Here is a 23830-nt window from a genome sequence, read left to right on the forward strand (position 1 = left end):
CTATCAGTGTTCAAGCACAATCTCTCCCATGTCGAAACGGTATTCACTAAAGCCAGTCAATTTCGAATCATTTATTTAGTCAATGATCAATTAAAATCGAGCATCACTGAGCACAGTGGTACATGAACAGACAGCACGCGTGATCACGCACGTTTCATTGACTCTCATCATTCATCAACCTGCAACGAACGAAAGGTATCACTTAGAACACCGTTTTAAAAAAAAAGAACTATTAAAAAAAAAGAAAAAAGACACCTAACAACACAATCTACGTGTATAAAGTATCCCTGAGAGAATTTGTACTCCACAATATGATGCATCAGTTGCACCATTTGTGTATCTACATTTTCTGGTATCATCCAGAAGTTCAATTAATACTATGTCGGTACAATGGGTCTACAGGAGATCCTAGAAATCTATCGTCAGACCATTGGGCACAAGTATAAATTCTGGATGTGTGCAAATGAATAACAATTGATCACGATTAACGTTATATCCCCGCAACGGTACTCCATGTTTCTAATTCTTGTACTAATTTACAAGTAACCCTTAACTATTTCTACGTATGACAGTGGGATATTTTGTTCTTTTTTTTTTTTTGTATCATTTGTATTTCAAATTCTTTTTTTTTCTTGTTTTTTTTTTTGAAATACTGTTTTCTTTTCGTTCGATACATTTAAATCTGTATCAACAGACTTTCGTTTTGTCGATGAACGCGAATGAACTAATGTGTTAGTAATTATCTAACTAATCTTCGTTAGTTTTAGCACACGATAACGTCGATCTAATTCTAAAAACGGGTATCGAAGTTTTACACTTTTAATTTAAGCTGAATTTTTCTGTCTTTTTTTTTTTTATCACGTTTCGTTTTTTCACACTATATATCTATGTACACATATAAAAAGTTCGGTATTAAAGTAAAGTATTGTCCATCAGTGACAGCGTACAAAATTGATGCAATTTCTCGTCGTTTTCGTCAATCTTCCTGTTTATAAATAAATCGGTCACACTGCGAGAGAAAGAACGTGAGTAAATTACATTATATATACACATCGAATCGACGTTACATCCGTTGCTTAACAAATATAATTCATCCCCTCGAGGGTTCTTCAGTCGCTGTAAAATGAAAAACAAATTCGATTCTCTTGTATATAAGAGAATACGTGGTGATTCGTTTAAGAACTAATATAATTCATTGTGACCCAGGGTGACCAATATCGTTAAATATTTTTAATATTCAATTCAACATTGATTTTGGAAATTGTATGTATTTGAATTAAAACATAAGATAATGTATTATATTTAGAAAAATGTGTTTAATAAATAATGATATAAATACGACTAAAATTATTCATGCCAAAACGATGGTCACCCTCTGGCACAACTATAATACAATCGCATCTTCGCAACTATAATACATAAAATTACAAATCGACACGCTGTAGAACCATCAACATTCCGTAATCTTAAACCAACGATCCTCGACGAAAAAGCATTTGTACGTTTCCTGTATAACTTACGCGTATGTCTTTTATATCACATGATCGTCGAACACGATATTACATTTCACAATGATCACGATCAACATTCATCTTTTGTTCGTCGTGTCGATTCTCTGTTTTCTATTATTTTTTCTTTTTTCTTTTACATCTCTTAAAACTCTTTGTTAATTCATATGAGCTACGTATATCACGGTAATTGCAGTAACAGTCAGCGTTTACTTTTACGTGTAATCCGTACAGCTAATCGGACAGCCTATAAAACTATGATAGATATCTAACTTTACGTCGCATTCAAGACACAAACAATTACCATAATTTGTAATATAGGCGATGATACATCACGTACGAGTTCGAATTTCCGGTCACGATTACCAAATCCTTAACACGTTGACTACCGTGCCATCCATACTTGGATGACCCTTGGTTTTGAATAGGAATTCATTAGGATTTGTTTAGATACATGAAATTGTGGATAATAAAAATACTATTTAATAAAACTTTGAACAACTTTCGAGTGGTGCTCAACGTGTTAAAAGCATCAAAATGAAAATATATAATAATTTAACTATCATGTTAAATTGGCCAAAACTCTAAGCAATGATTATATTTTTGAGCATATTTAACTGTTTCCACTAATTATACTTTCAAGTACTTAGTAGAATTATTTACAATTAGAAATAAAATAAATAGCAAATTCCTGTGAATAACACGACAATTAAAATATCACTATATGTAACATTATTTTTAATCGACAACTTACTGATCTCGTTCGAATTGGTAACCGCGAATCGTTTCTAAAAAAAACAAAAAACTCGAGATTTCTTTACCCTGTTTGTACATATACAGAATCCTAAGCACTTTATCGACAGTAAAACAAATCACAGATGATAAGTTTCCTCGTTCTAGATAATACAGAGAATATTACATAGCAAGAATTAAGATGTAAGATCCGTTTTACGTGAACTCAACATGGTGCTAGGCTAATAAATAACATTATTATCGATAATAATAAAGTAGTATTAATAGTAACAATCTACAAAATTTCGATGAATCCTGGCTTTTTCTTATCATCAACAATCATTGCCTATACGTTCGCGTTCATGTCATGATCCATTAATTCCGCGCGTTCTGCTAATTATACTTATAACGACGATTTATACAACGAACTAATTTTAAATTACGTGCTAAACGCCCGAATGATCGAGTTAAGGCTCTCGTACGTTCCTGTAACGAAGCCTAGGAGACCGATCAGTACTATCAAGATGTCTTTTGATATCGTGAAAGGACTAAGAGATGCGTTCTGCCAACACACAACCATCTCAATGATCGGTGGAAATACCAAGGCGAGGGCGGTGCTGCTCACTGCGCCTACCAATGATATGAACAGACCCAGTTGAGGTATCGCCTCGGCTAGGATGACTGGAACAGTTAATAAAAACAATTACCATTAAATTTCTCGAATTGAATCTTGTTCATTTATTTAATTAACATTCGACTTACATGTGAGGAAACAAACCGCGGAACGGAAAACAGTCTCTGCTATAACTGGCCACTGGAAAGGGCCAAATTGATTGACGATCTTCGGCCAAATGATCGCAATGGGAACGTAAAATTGCAATGCATACGTGAGTAATATACTCAACGAGATGGCAACTTTAATGCACTGTGGTAAGCTGTAAAACGAAATGACAAACGCTATGAATTTCTTAATTCCATACACCATCAACTTCTTCAAATCTACAAGCAATAAACTCCACCGCCACTCTAAATGTTAAAGAAGATAACATGCATAATTAATCCAACATTAAAAATCAAAATCTGTAATTGTTAATTGATTTTATAACAAGGACGAGATACTGTAAAAAGGAACACAACAATTGTAGAAAACCTATGTATGATATAAACCTTGAATGCGTGACGATGATTTTTCCATCCACCCTTTGTATGCAACAGAAAATTATGTTACAGTTTTTCTTAACTACGTTTGCATCTCGCTATCATTTTGTGTGATAGAATTTTGATTATTCTTAATGGACCGCGATTTATCACCTGGACGCATAACAGTCTACTGTAGATTGGATTTTTATGTGCTATCCTTAGGCAAAATTACATTTGTTAACCACTTGCATAATTCTTTTCTTTCACAACTAATCTGTATGATGCTTCAACAAGATTGAAATAAAAATTTCTTACCTAATAGTTTAACAAATTTAGCGAGTGATTAACAGGTACACCGAGAGTGTACTGACTTGGAAATGATTTTATTGACCGAGAAGTAATCGTAACATGGGTGTTGTAGTATAGAAAAATTCTGTTTATACTTACACTTCAGTGGATTCGAGATTTAACGTTACAGATCCAGCCACTGCATCGCCATATTTTAAATACGATATAAAACCCATCGCGACGAACATCGCGCCTACAATAACCATTCCCACGTTCAGAACACCGAACGATTTATTGAAATTACTCGGTTTCTTCATTTCATTCTTCAGGGGTAAAACCTGGAATACGATAAGGTTCGTTGTGAATAATATTTTTAATCAAAGGGCGACGACGAAAAATGACTGGTTCCTTCAAATATTAGCTTCTACGACAGTTACGTAAAAAGTTGAAACCCTGAAGGGGTTCTTTTATCATTAGACGTGGGAACCACGACGAAGTTAGCGTCTGGCCAAATTTATACACGGTTACATAAACGCAGGGGACGCACTTGTGTTGACGCTTACCAAAGTGATACCCTCGAAAGAATATATCACAGTGCCAAAGAACAGAGGCAGATCGTGCCAATCCGCTATGTACCGTCTCTCTTGAACGGGTGGCAAATCGTGGAACATTATATACATTGTGGCGATGTAGCCCGCTGTGACCAGAAAATTTGCCATCGAGGAAATCGGCACCAGGTACTTCAGGTTCCTGATCCACGTGCTGAGCATTATGGGGATCAGAATCACAGCCATGTGTTGATGAACGTCCATCTCGATCCCGTACACGTCCAACACCTGTCGCACGTACAAAATTATAAATTATGCCGTTTGCTTTCGTACTATTTAAGAATAAATATAGAAGAATAGAATGCGAAGGTAGATCAATCAAAACTATCATCTTCCAAGATTTTTTTAATAAAAGATGATGCTTCAATTTTTGACTAAAAATAAAGAATATATTATTTAGCACTCACCTGCTTCATATTGGTGGCGATGAAAACGAAATAAACGCAGCAAAATCCGAGTTGCGTGATACATAAAAATACATTAACCAATTGTCTGGAACAGAGCGACGGGTGGTAATATAAATGATGGTCGAATACTTGGTAGAAATTGGACGATGATGTATCGTGATTGAAATTGAACGAACGAATACAAATGATTTTTCTTTCGAAGTCTTTCAAAATTCCGACAATGAGGCATTCAGTGTATTATTTGAAACTGAATACGAGATTTGTTATTGAAATTTTTCAATCACGAATGACCGTTTGTCCCATTTCAACGCAAGTGGGCGAGGAGCTTTGAAACAAGAGATCCGACAAATATCGAAATAACAGAGGCAAATGGTAGGATGGTGTCCCTATTTTGTCTCCTTCTTATTACATGTGTACGAACCTCATAAATACGGAGTATTTTCGGAGTGCAAGAGGCCCGGTAGCAAAGCACAATTCCACGGTACCAGCGAATCCAGTCGAGGCGCTCACATCATCAACACGACGCGTCACCTCTTCGTTACACTTAATCTGTAAGTACAATATACAATGACATATTTACACATTTATTCTATTTTTAATATATTTACAACATTACACGTGTCACGTGGTATATTTGAAAGATCAGCTGAAATTTCGTATAAGGAAATAAGATACTGTTTCTTGTATGATTTTCTGGTCTCGATAATAAATTGATGTTACTCGAGAACTTGTAGAAACTGATATTTCTAATTCCCTGATATCAAATACGAGAAGCTTACCATATTAAACTTATTACCATACTACTTATTTTGTTTCTTTGTATCAACTAAGAAACACGAAACCGCAATCATTTTGAACAATTCTATGATACTTAATTAACCTTTGAATAATTTACTTAATTTTCGAGACATCTTTATTTTTAAGAAATTTTAAATATGAAAATTAATTAATTTTTTTTCGATTGACTAAGGACGGTGAACGAATCGAGATCGTGGTGGTTGGAAAATATCCCCCAAAAATGTATTTTAAGTATCCCTTATTCTTTTTCAGTTAATAAATCAAGAATTTGGATTTACGTACCAGAATATGTTGGGCATGAACACAAATAACCCCAAGGAAGATTGTAAGCGGTGGAGCCAGCAATAGTCCGGCATGCTTGAAAGCATCCCCTAATGCAAATATACCGGACCCGACGTTACCTTTGAACAGGTGCATCATTGTTTCTAAATACCTGCAATAATTCAACTATTGTAAATATACTTCTACATTATTCAACGTATTCCTATCGCTGTTTGACTTTGAATAATAAAATTTATACCGTGAATATGAACGATCTATCACCTATCATCCGATTGTCAAACATTCTTTCGCTACCGAAATTTATTCCTCCGTATGTTATCTTGAAATATCGTTTCAGAAACATGAATGAAAAATAGTAAAAAGTTACTTCGTTTATCTATGAACATTTCCGCACAACGATTGTCTCTCGTCGTGCGGTTTGTCAACGAAAAGCTGGCCAGAGTTGACAACGAATTTCTCAAGAATTCCCGTGTCCTGTCTCGCGAGCTAATTTAAAATCACCGGCGAATGAACCGTCCGACCGAGTTCGAAAACGTTCGCTTACGTCTGTTCGGCTGCAAATTCGATGCTTTGCATAAACCAGCCTAATTCATAAACATCCTTATTCAAACTTGAATGAATAAATTTGGTGAATTTCTTTGAAAATTTCTCGCTCGAAACGTCTATAAATATTCCGGAGGAATTTTAATTTATTCTTTTTTTTTCAACCTGAATTCTAAAATAGAAAACAATTAGTATGTTTAGAAACAAATTATTTCTAGACTTATTCGAAATAATTGATCGAGGAGGATGGATCTTACGCGTACAATAATTTTCCGAGTTTACGTTATGGATCGTGTAATTATACAATCTATTAAAAAGGTATTTAATACGTCACGAGAAACGATTCACGGCTAAATGACAAGTTAAATGTGGAAATTACGCGAACCAATGAGAACTTATGCCAACATATTTATTTCGAGAATCGGCTTCGGCTTTTGCGGCTGTAGGAAAAGCCTAGCCTCGATGTTGACCATTAATCATGTTTGCTGATGTTATTCATTATATTATTTGTTCAAGAGAAGTGTTTACATTGTTGAAATAATCTATCAAGATTAATGATATTTTATTCGCGATTAAATAAAGTTCCTCAAAATTAATTATTTCATTGAAACGAACTTTTTCTTTCAAAGGAACAAAACTTTCTCGGACGAGCATAGTAATGACAATCATACTTTCATGAAAGTAACTTACACAGTTACGCTCGTTTACTTCCCTGCCAATTATTTCATATCGTGATTTGCATTAATGTTGAGCCTGCTAGAAAATTAAGGAAATTACCCTTTGTACGTGACTGTAATACAGAATCTGGTATCATTTCGTCCGGATGAACACGTCTGAGTGTATCAACAATAACGTTGCAATTAAAAAAGTGGACAATTTAGTTCTTCCTATAATTTAAGATCTCGAGGAAAGACGAGTCAGAGGTTAAATATATTCGAATAGATGGAAATGATTTCCTGAAGGAAGTAGAATTACATTTAAAGATTGAATAGAAATGAATAAAGTGTTAAAGTATAATAGGTACATACTGTAATGTTATAACTGATAATAAAATACGAAGAATTAAATGACTCAAGTATAGTGTCCCTTGTTATCTCAAAGATAGTGTTCCTGCAAGCATCATCGTTTATATTATCAATATTGTTCATCGTTCTCTCAAATATTAATCAGTAAGCGGAATGCAAGGTTAACAACATTTATTCGAAATAAACAATGCACATCAAGGTTCCTCGATTTTAACGCTCTAATTATTTGTAACAATTGCAGGAAGGTAAAACAAAGAAGCTAGATCCAGTTGAGATAGGTTTTGCGGTATTTCGCAATTGCTTCGCGGGAATCTCACAATTATCTTGTTACTTTAAGGAAAAAAGGAAGAGGTTGAACGATGTCGAATTTATGCTCGTCGGATCTTCTTGGAAAATGATGTTTGGATGCTTCACGGAAATCTACGATTATCCGCTATCGAGATACGCGAAATTACTTCCTTCCTCCTACGTGGAAACATTTTTATTGAAAGGATAATGGAAAGAGGAGGCGTAACGATATTTTATTAATCCTTGAGCTGCTTAGATACAAAGATCTAACAATAAGCTTGGCTATAAAATGGTAAAGGATAGAAATAAATGTCAGGAAAAATTGAATAGTGTCGAAAGAAGCATCGCGTAGTGCATACGGTGGCACCGGAAGTGGAGGCGTTTCAAAGATTATCAGGTCAATTTCGTTTTTTTCAATGGAATTATATATTTTTATAAACGTTAATTGTTATCTGTTATTATTCTTTATAAGAAAGTATTATGGTACTTGGGTCGAAAATTGATTAATTCGAAAGATATCTTAGGGAGAGACCTCGAGGCTCTCCCTGTCTCTCCCTAAAATATCTTTTAAATCAATCAATTTTCGACCAAAGCACCTTAACACTTTATTGTAGAGAATAAAAATACGCTTCGATTGATATCAAAGAAAGTACATAATTCCAATAAATTGGAATTTCTTTCTTTTACATAAGATCATTAATCAACGTGTTCATAAATAACATTTCATGTTTTTAATTTTCAACACGTGTACTCATCAAGAATCCTACCTAAGGATAAAAATCAAGTGGGCAACGGAAAGTGAGTGTACCGTGTAAAGCAGAACCGCAAAGCGGAACTTATCTTGTGGCCGTGTAACATTGCCACATATGTGTTCAAGCAAACACACGTACACGTCCAATGATGTGAACACGATGAAACGTGTTCCTCCTCTAAAATCCTACAATTGACAATGAGCCCAGAAGTGTCGTATATTTTTGTTTTTATCCGGTCGAAGGTTTACACGAAAGTCTTGGCAAAAATTGTTAGAAGGACACGTTGAACGAGCCCGAGCAAATAAGAATCGAGAGTTGCGAGGTAATTGAACTTACGAGGTCGGATGGTGAACGGAAATTCCATGCTCGTTATGTACACTTTCAATTTCAGATCCTTTTTCCACCGCCAAAATCGGATCCTTCGATTGAAAGGCTCCGTAGGTGCTGCCATTCCTGAAACATCAAATAATTCATGTTCAATCTGTGTCCTGATTTGTAAGAATTTCTGCTTTCCTGAAAAGAAAAAAAAAATTAGTCAAATTGTTACTTAAACGATAAATGAATTTTTGATCGTACGAAAATTAATAACTATTTAATTATAATTTAGGCAAAAGGAAACAAGTGTATACTTTTATTTTATTTAGAAAAAAACGAATTTTTGAATAACCCAATATTTATAATTTTATAAATAGCTATTGAATTGAATGCATTTGTAAACTATAAAGACAATATTTACCACGTGAATTCTTAGATACATACAATAAAATTCGCAAATGTGATAAAAAATGTGTTTCTATAAACAAAACATTTCATCTTTGCTCTAGATCTTTCTTTTACTCCGCCAAAATGGATCTCCGATGAGCCAGTGTTCATCATTCAAATGTTAAGTAATAAATATTGCCGTAATTATCGAAGGTTTCGTTTATGAAATGAATCTGATACTAGTAGCAGCAAGAATGCATCGACAGTCTGTCTACTTCTGTATAAAGTTACGTCTACCCTTTTCCCATGAACGTCAAACCAGTTGTTCGCAAGATTTACAATTACCATAGTTCTACGTAAACGTGTATCCAACGTTGAAACACGTGATTGCGTTCTACTTTCACTCGGATTCTCATAAAAGTTGGCTAACGAGCAATTTGAGAATTACTTCGGTGAAACTAACGTAATCGCAATGAGATATCCGATCGAAGAGCACTGCGGCATAAAAAATATGAACATTCTACAGAAAAAAAAATATATTTTTGTATCCGGTGAAACCTTCGTTTTGAAAGAATTAATTTAATTTTTGTCTGGGTCCTATTATACACTGTAGATCAGATATAAACGTCTCAAGGTGAGCCTCGTGAGACCAGTGAAAAATACTTTTTTTATTAAACTGAACAAGTATTTTGTACCTTCCTTATAAGTCCGTAAGCGTGGGCACAAAAAACCATCGAATTTATCATACCTTATTTATAATTCTTCGAGCAACCCGGTTGTTTCACTTTTCAAAACCCACGCAGCATCCTACGTTTCGGTTCAATGAAACAAATCTTATAATTAAACTATTAATCATCTCGATCGTAAAAACGTAAGGCTACATTTTCTTTTTTTTAATCTTTATACTATATTTAAGCTACTCTTCATTGTTTCTTTGTAATTAATTAAATCCTGAAATATCTGCAGGACACCTCATCCATCAAGCGTTTCTCCCCTATCAAAAGAATTACAAAAAAGAAACATTGCAGTGTTCATTCCGTCTACGTAAACAGAGATACTACGACAGAGATTAAATGAAAAACGTGTACAAGAAAAAACAATCATCGATAGATAATCGAGGGATCCTTGAAGAGGCGAATAATTAACGTGCAATTTATAACTTGCACACCAAGTAAACGTTGAACAAAATGTGAAAATGAAATAGTAATAGATTGTTGTTTATTTATAATTGCTAATAGAGGTAAAAAAAAAAATGAATTCCCCTCGATGAGCGTGCCGTTATGCCATTAAGGATAAGCTTTTATAATGATCGCGTGCAATAATTACACTGTTGGTTTAAAGCTAGCAAGTATGTATAAATCCCAGAGGATAACAATATCGATTACGTAACAAGATCTCGGCCGATTAACAGGATGGGAAAACCTCCATCACTTTACGTGCAATCACATTTCCATTTGATTATAGTCCCGACCTTAATACGTTAACGCGTGTTGGAAAATGTATTAAAATTTTCATATGTCGAATGACACGATGGTCAATTGAATCCTTCAACTATGGTCATCTTTGTCGGAAAGTGTACTTGTACGTTTCTCTAATAAGTTATCTAACTTAATATTACATTGGCAAATAATTCCCGACCTTCAGGAATAATTGATTAAAATTTCAATGAAAGTTATATCGGTGATAATTTTGTTATTATCTATGATGGAATTCTGGCAATTTTAAAATATCTAGACGAAAAATTGATATCTGGTCGAATTTAGTTCAGAATTCAAAATGAACGAACGAACGAATAAAGTAAGACGGAAAATTTCACAGTTCGATACTAGATCGAAGGAACATTGTTGGGTGCCAAGGAGCTACGTCATTCTTGGCTCCGATATTGCCATTGAAACAGGAACACCGTATATATAAGACTTGCGGGTTTCGCAATTTGCCCGTTTAATATCGCCGCTCCATTCCACTGACTATTTCGGTCATCGATGAACTGGATAAATTGCAATCACCGATTTGATCGAAACTGAAGTGTATAGGAATAAATGAAAAAAAAAAAAAGAAAAAAAAACGAATTTACATTTTTATGTCATCGATTCGCGTCAAATCTAAATTAAAATTTAATTGCATTTCTACCGCTATAAATATATTCGTTTACCTGTGAGGTTCCTTAAGCGTCATCTCGTCTCCTCGTATGGAACTCTTCTTGCTGTTCGTGTTTTTATGCATTTCCATCTGTAACAGGAAATGAAAAAAATTCCAATTAACGGAACCAATCAATAACTCTGATCGATATAACGTTATTGCTAGCCGTAAAACAACGAATAAAAACAGACATGTTGTTGGGAATTCAGTTCATAGTTACTTTAACGTTGCAAAGTCTAATTAAGTTCTCGAACCACGACGTAACCGCCTTTTCTTCGTCGGCAAACAATCGGAGTCGAGGTCGCAGGGAGTTCAATGGAAGATACATCAGACGATACAGTTTCTCACGGAAACGTGACCGAACATCTGTTAACCGGCTTCCTTCGATTTTCTCCAGTAATATTCCGCTATTAACTAGACATCCTCATGAACGAACAACCAGCGATCGAATAAAGAAGTCGCGTGCAAAAAACCATCTCTTTTCATTCAAGAACAAGCGGTTTCTTAACGCTTTACCTACAGGAAAGATTATTAACGCATAACTGAAGGTTACGGAATTTTCCGTACTGTAAAATCTGATAAATAGTGTGCCTAGCCCTTCCTAAAAAAAAATGTAAACTGGTCCGTTCATTATTTTAAAATTCTAAAATTCCAAATTAAATTTCAAAATTAAAAAACTTCTGAAATTCTATTATTATGTAAATAAAATAACCGAAATTAAGCAGACTTTGCGGCAAGAACTTTGTACCTACAATGAAGTGATAAAAATTGATAAATAAACACGTTTCGTGCAAGAACCCAACTCTTTTTTTTTCTGGCTCGTTTCGAATAATCATCGACACTGTGTGTCATTGATTGACTTCTTAAGTAATCGGTGCGTGGTTGCGAAGCAAATTGAACTTCGAGACCGAGAAGAAGCTTGCTGAACCACGAGAAATCGCGAGCACATGCCCGATGTACGCACTGAACACGTGTACGCGTGAATCGATCAAGCGAACAATAAAATTATTCATCCACCAATTCCGAACTGTTCACGTGTTACAATAGAGATCAAGAGTTCATGGAATTTCTTCGAATTTGTTCAATTAATTACTATATGAGGAGAGAAGAAAAATTCTGAGTATCATAGAAACAAATCTCTCGTTAGTGATGATAAATGCTTTGTAATGAAATTTTACAAGAACTGAAGGTTTTATATCTTTCGAATATCTGATGATAAATTGGAAACGATACTGAAAGAACTGAGAGACAATGAAACTTCATTGTAATTAAAATGACGCGTCGATTGATTAACACCCACTCATTTTCCGCGCTAATGAAGCGATCGAAAGCGTGAACGCGTGTTATCATCGCGCGAACACGAATCACTTTTTAACCGGTTCTTCCCTGGTTTCACGCTGGAAAACTTTCAATGAGATAGCTATTGAGACAAGCAATCTTCTCCCTTAACCGACAAACGGACGATAACTAAAATCGCAAAAAGAAACACATGCCTGTTTCTAATCGGTTAGTTACAACACGCTGTACAATGTTTGATACGCTTGGAACATCCTACTCGCTGACCGAATTCCGCTGCAGACTCGTTGAACTCAAATCGTGACTCATTTATCAAAGGTTTCTGCAATCGTGTTGCAACACAACTACCTTCGTATCGTGTATGAAATGAAACAAAAATTGTAATCTCATCCCTGCTGGTATAAACAAGAAATTGTAATTATTAACACGTTGACTGTGAGCTCATTAATAACGAACATTGTGAATAACTGAAGGAGAAAAGATTAAAAAAGATTCTAAGTAGCATTAATATTAATTGCAAAAAAATTTTAATCGAAAATTTCGATTACAATATGGAACAATCGTATTCTGAAAGGATATTTTCATAGAAAAATGATTCAAGCCTTAATTTTTCTATTTCAATAGTTCAGATGATTGCTAAACAATGTTATAACAAACAACAAAATACAGGAAGCGTAACAAAAGCTTTGACAATAGCTAATCGTTTCCTTTTGGAAGGTCGAGGATTTCGTAACAAGGAAGAAGTCAATTATGCCAGGTGTCATTCAATCAGTGAAAAAAGGGCTAGTACCATTTTAGGTGTCTAATTCGACAGTAATTACGTCCTACGCTCTGACGGTAAACGCTTTAGGTAAAATTGTTCTTTTTTTTATCACAAAGACCATCGTTTGTAATAGCACCTTACGTGACGATTACACAGACAGTTAAGAGCCAAAGCGTAAAAACATGTAATTTTACAGCTTTTAAGCAGAATAGTTTCTTTTACGTTTCGTTCCAGTGTTTCAAATTCAATTGAAACCTTTCGGTATTGCGATCTAACGCGAATTGCATCTAGTTACATTTGGATGAATTCGTTATTTGGTAGACCAATTGCAGATAACAGTGATAAGCGTTATCACTGACTTCATAACGATGAGAAAGTTACATTTACGATTAAATGGATAAAAAAGCGACTAAGTAAATAAAAACATATCTCGAGTATTAATTTACGTATCAATGAGGTTTTAATTGATTGCGATTATCGATATTTCGCACTTTGCTTATCATTCATGTCGCAATCATTCTAACGATTCTAATTTTTTTTACAATTTAACGTATTAATGAAATATCTTCGAAAAATTTGACACCTACAAAGGATCCATGAAACGATAAATCTCACTTACTCGAAATTGAAACATTCTAATCTCTAGGAATTGTCTAGTTCAAGGAAAATGTAACGTCATTTTCTTGCATTTCGTTGACAAAGATTTGTTTGAAAGTTTCATCTCGGTGATAACTCGCGATTAGTCTCCATCGCGAGACTAATTAACGGTTATCTTTTGGCGAGAAGACAAACGGAACGAAACAGATAAAACACAAACGCGCGTACAGTAATTCGTGTTATAACTGAAAACACAATGACAATAAAAATTAATCCAGCAACGTGAATGATCTAGAAAAAGAGGTTTTCTTGTTTCACATTTATTTTGAAATACGGTTCCGCTTTGCTAAGATTCTAGCGTTGAATTTCTTTTATAAAACAGCCATTTGTAAATGTACTCGATTGAAATACGGGACAGAAATACAATCTGTCGAGGATTATTTAAACAATCAATCATATCGTACATGTCTAAGAAACAGAAGAGAAAATAAACAAATGTCTACCATATTTTTTCTTTGTAATGCACAGTTCTTACAATTATGAAGTATAGTCATTATCATTATCTTGATTAACTACTTTTCTTTTGCAATTATTTTATATTGAAGAAAAGACGAGAAGCAAGGCAGGAAATTAAGCAACAACTGACCCTAAAATTGGACACAAATAAAAGGGTCATATTATGATAAATAGACTGAAGTACACGTTTCCAATTATAAATTAGTGGCCCATTCTTCGATTCATAGAGGCGTACTCGCCTTATTACAGTGGCAAAGGGCACGAATTATTCTTTTAACTCAATTATCCCTCTAATGCGATTCTTGACGCGATTATGGTTCTCGGTACAATTACGATAAACGTTATTGCGATTCGTCCGAAATTTATGTCAATCTAATTCACTCAATGATTCCTATGAACGATATAAATAGCTCTGAATTGATTGAACAACGGCTGTATTTAAGAAAGGACCTACAAATTTTATTGAAATTAACTAACGAATAAATCAATGCAATTAACGCTCTATGGAAGATACAGAATTCTTTTGAAACAATTATCAAGCAGAAGAAATAAATCAAAGAACAAATGCAACGTGCATAAGTAATATATCTTTGTCGTAATAATTCATCACAAGACGAGTATCTTTTTTTTTGTTATTTTCTTCTTTAAATGACAGGAATTGCATAGTCATACACGTGTGTAAACGGCGCTCAATCGAAAATAACCAATGCCAGATATTTTTTGCATCGAACTTTCGTCGTTGCAAGGATAGCAGAGGCGTTCGATAACGCGGCGCCCCGGTTGAACTTAAGGAATTCGCTTCTGCACCACGTGCATCGCACCAGGAAGAAACACACGAGTCTGAGCCAGAACATCGTCTCGTCTAGAATTAGCCTTCCTATTGGCCTGACTTTGATCCATTCGCACTCTTGATACAAGCCCAATACGTGTTTTTAATTAACATTTTGCTGGGTGCTGCACGGACCAGTCTCTTTTGGACCTTATTTTCTTCTGTTCCATTTCAATTAACATTTAGGCAACTTTCCATTGTCTTTTTTCAAAGGAACTTACTAAATTATCCTACACGAATTACATTCATTTTAATGATTATTGCTATTGTTATTTATGACTCAATCAAATTCTTTTTCGTTTGTTACAATACCAACACTGTGACGAAACTTAAGCTGTGCTATTGTTGAAGGATGATTTGTTACTTACAAAAGAGGCGTCTTTAATAAGATACAAGGGGAGACCGAAAAGAGGTGTAAATGAGAGGTACTAATTTAGAAAATCGCGTTATTTTAAGAGCACCAGCCGCGTCACGTACACGAAATACGCCATTTAAGAAACACACTACATATATACATTGTTTGAATGTTTACATTGACTCTTGGCTGGCGCATAGATTTAAGAAAGTTTTATAGTTAAGACGATGTATTAAAGCGGGATGACGCTACGAAGCAATAAAATAAATAATTGATCCTTCGAATTAGGATTTTGGAAACTAACGTTAGCCAATGGATTAGATAATCGACCAGATTCTGATTTTATTATTCCTTTACCATTTACGATTTTTCCCTCCGACGAAACACGACACACTTTCCTTCCGTAGTAATAGGAAAGCGAGCGTAGCCGCAGCTGAACTTCGCTCGACGGAAAAACGCAAGGAACAAGAAACACTGGTTTGCTGCATTTCAGCATTGACCGACCTCGCTCGACACAACAGACATTTACATCGTTCCCGACCGATGACGCATCGGGTGTGTCTTGTGCCGATGCAACCGACGACGCAACACGTGCGTCTTATGTACTATGCACACGATGACACACCATATGCGTCTTGCGCGAAGGGGTTGAAAATTAAATTTACGTAAGGACGATAAAATTAATGTATCTAATCGTGCAAAATAAAAAGTAGTAATTGGATGAAATTGTTGGGAATAAAATTGAAATTATTGTTAAGAAGGTTCAATAACCAACGTAACTTCCTATTGAGAAGTTGATAAGAAATTAGGATACCAGTATACCCTTTATCGAACTCATTGTCTCTGTTTCGTTGTGATACTTTCAATAAATATTCCTAGTATTCTGTTCATTTTGCAAATCGATCGATTCACGGATAGACGAAACAAACTGCCAGTTGTTTAAATAACAACGAGTGACAGGAAGTCATTAGCACGGAAAATCTTGAATATTACCTTAAGGATAAATAAAAGTTACTCTAAGCTTTGCAATGTAAAGAAACCAGCAAATGTAGTTCGTTCCACTACAATAAATTACAATATGAAAAGAATTTTTCGCCTATTATCTTTAGAAATATATTTACGGAAAACTCGTGTCCTTTTTCGTTCGTTGTAATGAACAAAGAAAAAGAAAGAGCTAGCAGAAACGACGCAATATCATCACGTTTCTTGCACATGCCACAATGTATCAGCCAAGATTCACCAGTCAACTCTTCATCGCCAAATCGATCGTCAATATTTGCTTGGACGTGCCATTTTTTCCTGCGATAAGATTAACCCAGTTATACCAATCATCCTTTCAGGAGGATGATTTGCACAGAAATCTGATTAACGCGCTCCATTTAAACGCTAAATAAAAAATGGCATCGTTTGGAAGAAAAATCGTTCAGTCGGAATGGTCATTTGTTAAAGAATCGGCATTTCGTCGCACAAAAACAAACTGACCGATATTTCAATCGTAAAATAGTCTCGAAGAGATTTTAATATCGCTAATTAAATTAGCATATTACAATCTAAAAGATCCGCATTCCAGTCGCATAATTTCTAACCAGTTCGTTCTTGAACAAGCGAATTATCAGTTCGATTTGCATGAATGGAAAATCAGATACAGTTTCTGTTGGCTTTATTTTTAAGGTAATGGTATTCGTTGTGGACTATCGCCAAAAATGAATGACGGACAATCAACGGATATGTTGCACCACATCGATCGTTTGTGAGTACAGTGGACTCGTCGTGTGTTGTAACAAACATGGGACAAATACGGGTGTAACGTGTTAATGATCCTAATGGGGATCCAATTAGCAAGAACCTATGGAGGGTACTCGTTGGTCTAGATTTAGTTGGTGAAAATACAAGTACCCTGGCTATGTCTGTGTAAAAATTCTACTCGTTTTCCGTTAACTTTCTCTCGACTCTTCGTCGTACAACTACATACCATGTGTATTAGGACTAGTTTAAAGTATACTAGTATACTGTATCAATTTTTGCTAGCTTTAGCACTCTACAACCACTTGTCCAATCGTTTATGTAATCTACGTTTAAATTCTATTTTATATTGGTGGAATAAGTAAAGCTATAATTAGTGAGCTAATGAATGATAAAATTTGCATTAGTAGAGTGATAAGTAGCAAAGTCAACAAATGGTAAAAATAGACGAAATTTGTAATATATTTGTACAAAAGATAGAATAAATGATTGTTGAAGTATTGAAAACATTAAAAATAGGATAGTAGATCACATTGCTAGAATAAATGTTGGAATGAGTAAGACTAATAGGAAAAATCCGTTTACTAGACTTATGTAAACGATTGAGCAAGTTGTTAGTAGAGTATTAAGTCCTAGTTTACATTAGTAGGATAAATGAATATACTAGCGCAAGTACGTAACTCACTTGTATATCCTACAATTCCATATTTATCACCTTGTTATTCCTATTTTCCTAAAAATGGCCAACACTCCAATTTTGTCAAGCATGTGTTCAAACATTTACTTGAATAATAATATACTTCTATTATCGTAAATTTTCTACCAAAATGTTATCGATGACCCTAAATGTTTAATATTACTGAAATTGATCAAGAGTCCAAAAAACGGAATAAATATTGCCAAATTATTGCGAAACATTAAGAACTGATTATCTATAAAAGACACAACATTCGTACGTTTCTAATATGCATAATCTATAATTGAGTTTTGTAATTAAATAATAACATTTGCATCTTTGTTGCAAAAAAAAAATGCAGATTTATATTTGTTAAACGTAATCTTAACATTATCGATGCTCCTTGAAATTAATGTATCGATAAGATTATTCGTTCTCCCTTCCCTTTCAAAAAGACTGCGTATCACGAAATTAACATCTCATTTATAATCTAACGAGAAGTTTTGATTCGTTATCATCTAATACTGATAACCAGGTTGCTTTGAATACCAATAACCATGACTTTTCATATCATAAACTATAAACGGAGATTACATTCTTGATAGATATCGCACGCATCATACCCGAAGAAAGTAACGAGCAATTAAAGTAATTAAGTAAATTAATTCGCGATTATTTATTTCAATCGTCTTATAAAGTGTTAATTCGTAAACTGAAAGTTCATTCCTACCATACTAACAAACCACTGTTCATGCTAACTGAAATGTAAACACAACTGTCCATGAATGGTCACAGCATAGATGCACGGATCCTCGTGAACCAAACACCGAATGCAAACACAGACATCAATTCGGTTTGTTCAAATAACCGAATAATTTTTACACAGGATGAAAACAACGGTGACGAAGCTGTATTAACCGTTTCTTCTTGCACGGATAGATCCACAGTACTCTAAGGATTAAACGCGAGATCCAGAAAAAATCGGACTTTTCACACCCGGTTCAATTCATCATTGTCATTCGAATCCACGATAATAGCGGCTATTAAGAGATTACTCGAATTAAGAGCCATTGCCCGATAAGAATAAAAATATCATACTAGTTGGCGAACACGAGGATGCTATAAAATTATAACAACTCTTTAGAATTCGATGGAATACGTATATAAATTTCATAAACAACGAAAAAGCGTTCGTCGCGTGTAATCACGTCCCAATTGTCGGACAGTTTATTTAAAACTCTCTCTAAATCAAACCGTCCAACCGGCTCGCTTGCACCTCATGACTAATGTTCCACATTGAAATAATTGTAAAACTGCATCGTTTAAAATTGATTTTCTAAGAATTTGTTGAACTAATAATAAAAACAAACCGACCGGTGTTGTTCGACAGAATTAACATATTCAAGTGGTAGTCGTAAAATACAAAAATTGTATCTTAACGCTTCGTAATTTTGTTCCAAGTCGATCTTATCGTTTAAGGAAACGAGTAAACTTTATTATGAAGGGATACTTTTGTTAAGCACATTATCCTGTAAACATTGATAATGGTGCTGTTTGATCTACCTTGTCGCTTCAAGTGCGGCCGGGTCTTTGACGAGTCGAAAAAACAGCTATTCTGAGAAAAATTTCTTAATTACTTTTTCTACTCTTAGTACTATGTTTCTTTTCCAGTCGTAATAATTTCGCTCATTTAAATAATATTAATGACATAATTAAATTAAAAAAATATTTCTAAGAAATTCTATAACAAATTCGCAAATAACGCATTCACTCGTCGTTTAATCTTCGAACAACGGTACCGGGTCAATCTCGACCCAAACCTACGTATACAAACGGTACTTCGACTAAAATTAGGCACTCAAATTTCTAAACGGCAAACTTCTATATATTTAAAAAGAATAATTTGAAATGTTTAAAAATTATCTGAAATCTCAACGAAATACCGTTTAACACTTTGCGAACAAAGTATTTCTAAGTCTGACGTAAGTTCTATTTCAACTAAATTGAATAATATTTCTTATTTTTACGTCTACCCTCGCAGTTGTTTCAACCAAGAATATAAAATATTTGCCTAATCTGTAGTCACCCTGATCTCCTTTGAACACGGGTACGGGTTTATCGTTGCCGAAATAAAATTAAAAAAATGAAAATGAAGCAAGATAGTACTCACTTTGTTAAGGTCAATTTAAAATATCCAAATGTGTAAACGGGTACTGGTAACCCATGGATGGTGGCGATAATCGTCTTTCTGTCCGTAAGCACGTGCAACGGTCGGCTGCTTCCGCGCGACTGAAACGAAGTCGCGCTACTGAGGACGCTCGAGCCTCGAGCCTCGAGGCAAGCAGCAAAGACCGCTGCTTGCTCCTTGTTGTTATTTTGCCGTTGCTTACCCCGACCTGTGTCATTCTTGGCTCGCCTCCTTGACGAGCCGTGGAACGCGAACGACCCATGAATTTCCGTTGTCTATGCCGTGAACTGTACCATCCTTGGGGTCGTGGACACGTTTTCAACAGCTGGAAAACTGACTTCCGTAGCAACCAGAGAATGTCACGGTCATACTTCTTTTCGTGCATGATTTTAAGCCTGTATAATAATAACAATTCATGAACTTAATAAATAGAAAAGTATGTTTTGAAATATTTTACAATTAAATTGAGCCCTCATCCGATGGAAGAAATTTTGTATTTTTATTTAAATTTTATTTTACAAATAATTTTGTAGCTGATGGCAAAGGTCTAAACTTATTGGATAAGCGAGAATACCTTCTGAAGTTACTTCCGGCACGGGTTTAGTTGTAAGGACGAAACTCTATAAGCTATAAGCAATGGAATCAATGACTCTTCGACCTCCATAAGTATCCCTTTCATTGATACAGTGTTTATTATTGCGTACCAAGTGACCGGCTCGCGTGTGAGTAATTGCGAATTCAAGTTTCTTCTTACCTCCTTATCGTCTATTCCAATGCCGTTAAGTATCGTCGAACGAAATATTACGTGTTTCTATTAAAATTCCATGAACTCGCTGACTAACATTCTTGAAATTATCTCACAATCAGAGACAGAAGGATCATAATCCAACGATATAATCGGTGCAATAAATTTATTGCTATGTCCGCTTTATCTCTTTTTATCGGATTTCTTCGAGATTTCGTTCATTTATTTCCTTTTATATTTCTGTACAATTTAATCCTTTGCTTGCGTGAACATACAGTAGGCTTCACTCCTTATTTCATCATTTCTATGTTTCATGTAATGTCATAGATAAAGAGATTAGTCTAAACTAGACATTCGTAAACAAGATTAATGAATTGATCGCATCTTCACTTATCGTTAGAGTAATTAAAAAATGATAATAAATACCTAGATATTGATGTTATAAATATTGAAATATTAATGCCTATAACTAAAGTACAGACATGGTACATGTGTGTTTATAAAGATCTTCTTAATATCTCCACCTTTCAAACATTCAGCCATGAAGTTATATTCATACGTCATGAAACATCCTGTATAACGTAAACCATAAATGGAATCGAGGTCGTACGTGTATGTACATAACATTTTTATAGGCGCGGTACGACCTTAAATTAAAGCAGCCATGTATTAAATATAGAATATTTTGTTCATTCTGTAATTTAATAACCAATATCAATTTCTTAGTAAGACTCATATGGCGAATCATCGATTCTATGGAAAAAATAGCGTAAGTCAATTTACTTTGAACAATTACCGCGCGACCAGTTCAATAAAAGCACGCGCCATCTACTGAAATTCAAAATTGCGCGCCCATAAAATGCGGCAACTGTTCTTTAATTTTTTTTTACACAAAATTAACAATAGAATTACATATCTCTGATTATTATAAGGATTAAGAAATGTCAAGATTTCAAGTGATAATGCATTAATTAAGAAGCAATAATTTAAATTGATACCCTCGATTTGTAAAAGTTTAAACTTCACGTCCACGTAAATACGATTATCATATAAAAATAAGATTCGTCTTTCCGTGTGCGTGTATATATGTACGTATGACGATCCTTTGCCAGTTTTTTTCCATTGAATATCAAATCTTCCAGGTCCACCGTATTTCGTTTATATGTACAGTCAATGTACTAGATATAAATATTCCCGATGTACCGTTTAACAGATTAAAAACAACAACCTACGCATATCTTTTGTTGCTATTTACACGATGACTTGCATATTGAAAATGATTATGTTTCATATAACTATAATAAAGATAATTAATAATTCAAGCTTTTAATTAGAGCGCGTTATCGATACAACATTAACACGATTTAAAACTTGTTTCTATCTTTTTTATCCGACTTTATCCGATTTTTTATCCGAGGAGGAGGATACTCAATTCGATGTGTATATTTTTTTTTCCATGTTTAATTACTTGATTATTTAAGATTTTTGGTATCGGTAACTACTGATCATCCCGCCATTCAACGGATCAAATAATTGAACATGTTATTTGATCAGGAGATCACTGATACGCGCTCTTTTTGGAAGTACGATCAGTTTTATCGTCGTATCTCAACTCGAAACGCAAGGGCTTCCAAATTTTCCACTCCGGTGACGCATTAGTAAGGAAATTTGAGTTGACCTAACAGAATTCTTCGGCTATTGAACCATGTGTTTGCACAAATGCAACCCAACTTCCTTACTCGTCTTATCTAATACAATGGACACAATCTTCAAATCATTCTTGCTAGAAAAGAAAAAAAAAGGAAGAAGTAATTCATACAATCCTATAAATTGAAATATCAATGAAAGATGATTTTTACAGCTTTAATGTCCCTATGTAAAATACTATGATCACCTTTTGTCGCTTTGACTATCACGCCAAGATTTTCCCACCGCTACAACGGAGAAACAATGTAAAAGACCTCAAAGGTATTTGCATTGCGAAGTATTCAGTTTCTTTGGTGCATTTTACAATTAATCAGGCAACTGCATATCTCGTTGACAACTGAAAATACACTGCTTAACAACTGAAAAAACAACTGTTACATAATAGGGTTGTGCGACAATTAGACGATATAAGAAAAAATTGTGCATTATTACGTTACGATGTGACAGATAAAAAAAAAATTGGTGTTATCTTACATAGGAATTTAACTGTGGCACACCAGGGGGAAACATGGAAAGTTTTCTAGAACGAAGTAATAGTAAAAACAAAAGTTGAACATGTTTGATTCACGTGGAAAGTTTTTCCTTTGAAATGGACTACAGGCAAACAATGACTAACACGTAACTAATACCTTGTTGATGACTATCTTGTCGCTGTAAACTTTAAAAGATTTAGTTCGTCTTCGGTCGAATAATTCCTGAAATGAAATTCGTCTTTTTTTTGTTTCTATTTATCTGTAAATTGCATCGTATTACGTAAGAAATAATGAGATGTAGCATACAAGCAGTTGCAGGCCTACATTTCAATTTTATTTTGTGTTTTAAAGCTACTATTTAGAGAGTGGTGCCAAGATGTTCTCTTTCTCTCTCTCGGAAGAGGATCTAAAATAACTAGGCTTTTGCTAGCTTCTGGTCAGTGACCGACAAGTTTTGCGACCTCTGATGATAGAGGAAACAAAGATATTTACCTATACGAGTTGTGAACAAAAAATATATTTTTATATTTGTATTCATCATTTCAATATGCATTAAATTTTACGTGCTCATAATAAATCCTAAAAACTATGAGCAAACGAACGTAACTACAAATTTCATTAAATTAAAAATAAAAATGAATTCTAGCAATTAATATAATATTATTAAATTATCAAAATATCAATTGATTAAAAAATATACATGTATAAAAATTAAGATCTAAACCAAAAT

At 34.4% G+C, this 23830-nt stretch overlaps 1 protein-coding gene across 6 annotated transcripts; it reads right to left on the reverse strand.

Annotated features, from left to right (window-relative positions):
• Positions 1-56: 56 nt before the first annotated feature.
• LOC114878060 (proton-coupled amino acid transporter 2-like) lies at positions 57-23700 on the reverse strand. 6 transcript variants are annotated; one of them, XM_029191426.2, is made up of 15 exons: positions 23257-23700; positions 22815-22964; positions 20930-22703; positions 20378-20570; positions 20158-20276; positions 11226-11302; positions 8708-8824; positions 5764-5914; positions 5105-5232; positions 4684-4768; positions 4232-4504; positions 3828-4006; positions 3408-3440; positions 3003-3175; positions 57-2921 (listed from the first exon to the last, which is right to left on the reverse strand). In XM_029191426.2, the coding sequence occupies exons 6-15, from the start codon at positions 11300-11302 to the stop codon at positions 2680-2682; spliced, it is 1458 nt and encodes a 485-aa protein (XP_029047259.1). In that variant the 5' UTR covers positions 20158-20276; positions 20378-20570; positions 20930-22703; positions 22815-22964; positions 23257-23700; the 3' UTR covers positions 57-2679. The 6 variants fall into 6 exon arrangements, with proteins under 6 accessions (XP_029047259.1, XP_029047258.1, XP_029047257.1 ...); XM_029191425.2 differs by having other exon boundaries at positions 20930-21224; positions 21347-22703; positions 22815-23700; XM_029191424.2 differs by having other exon boundaries at positions 20930-21266; positions 21347-22703; positions 22815-23700.
• Between the last annotated feature and the right edge of the window lie 130 nt (positions 23701-23830).

This window comes from Osmia bicornis, chromosome 5 (assembly GCF_907164935.1).
Source record: "Osmia bicornis bicornis chromosome 5, iOsmBic2.1, whole genome shotgun sequence".
Lineage (NCBI taxonomy): Eukaryota > Metazoa > Arthropoda > Insecta > Hymenoptera > Megachilidae > Osmia > Osmia bicornis.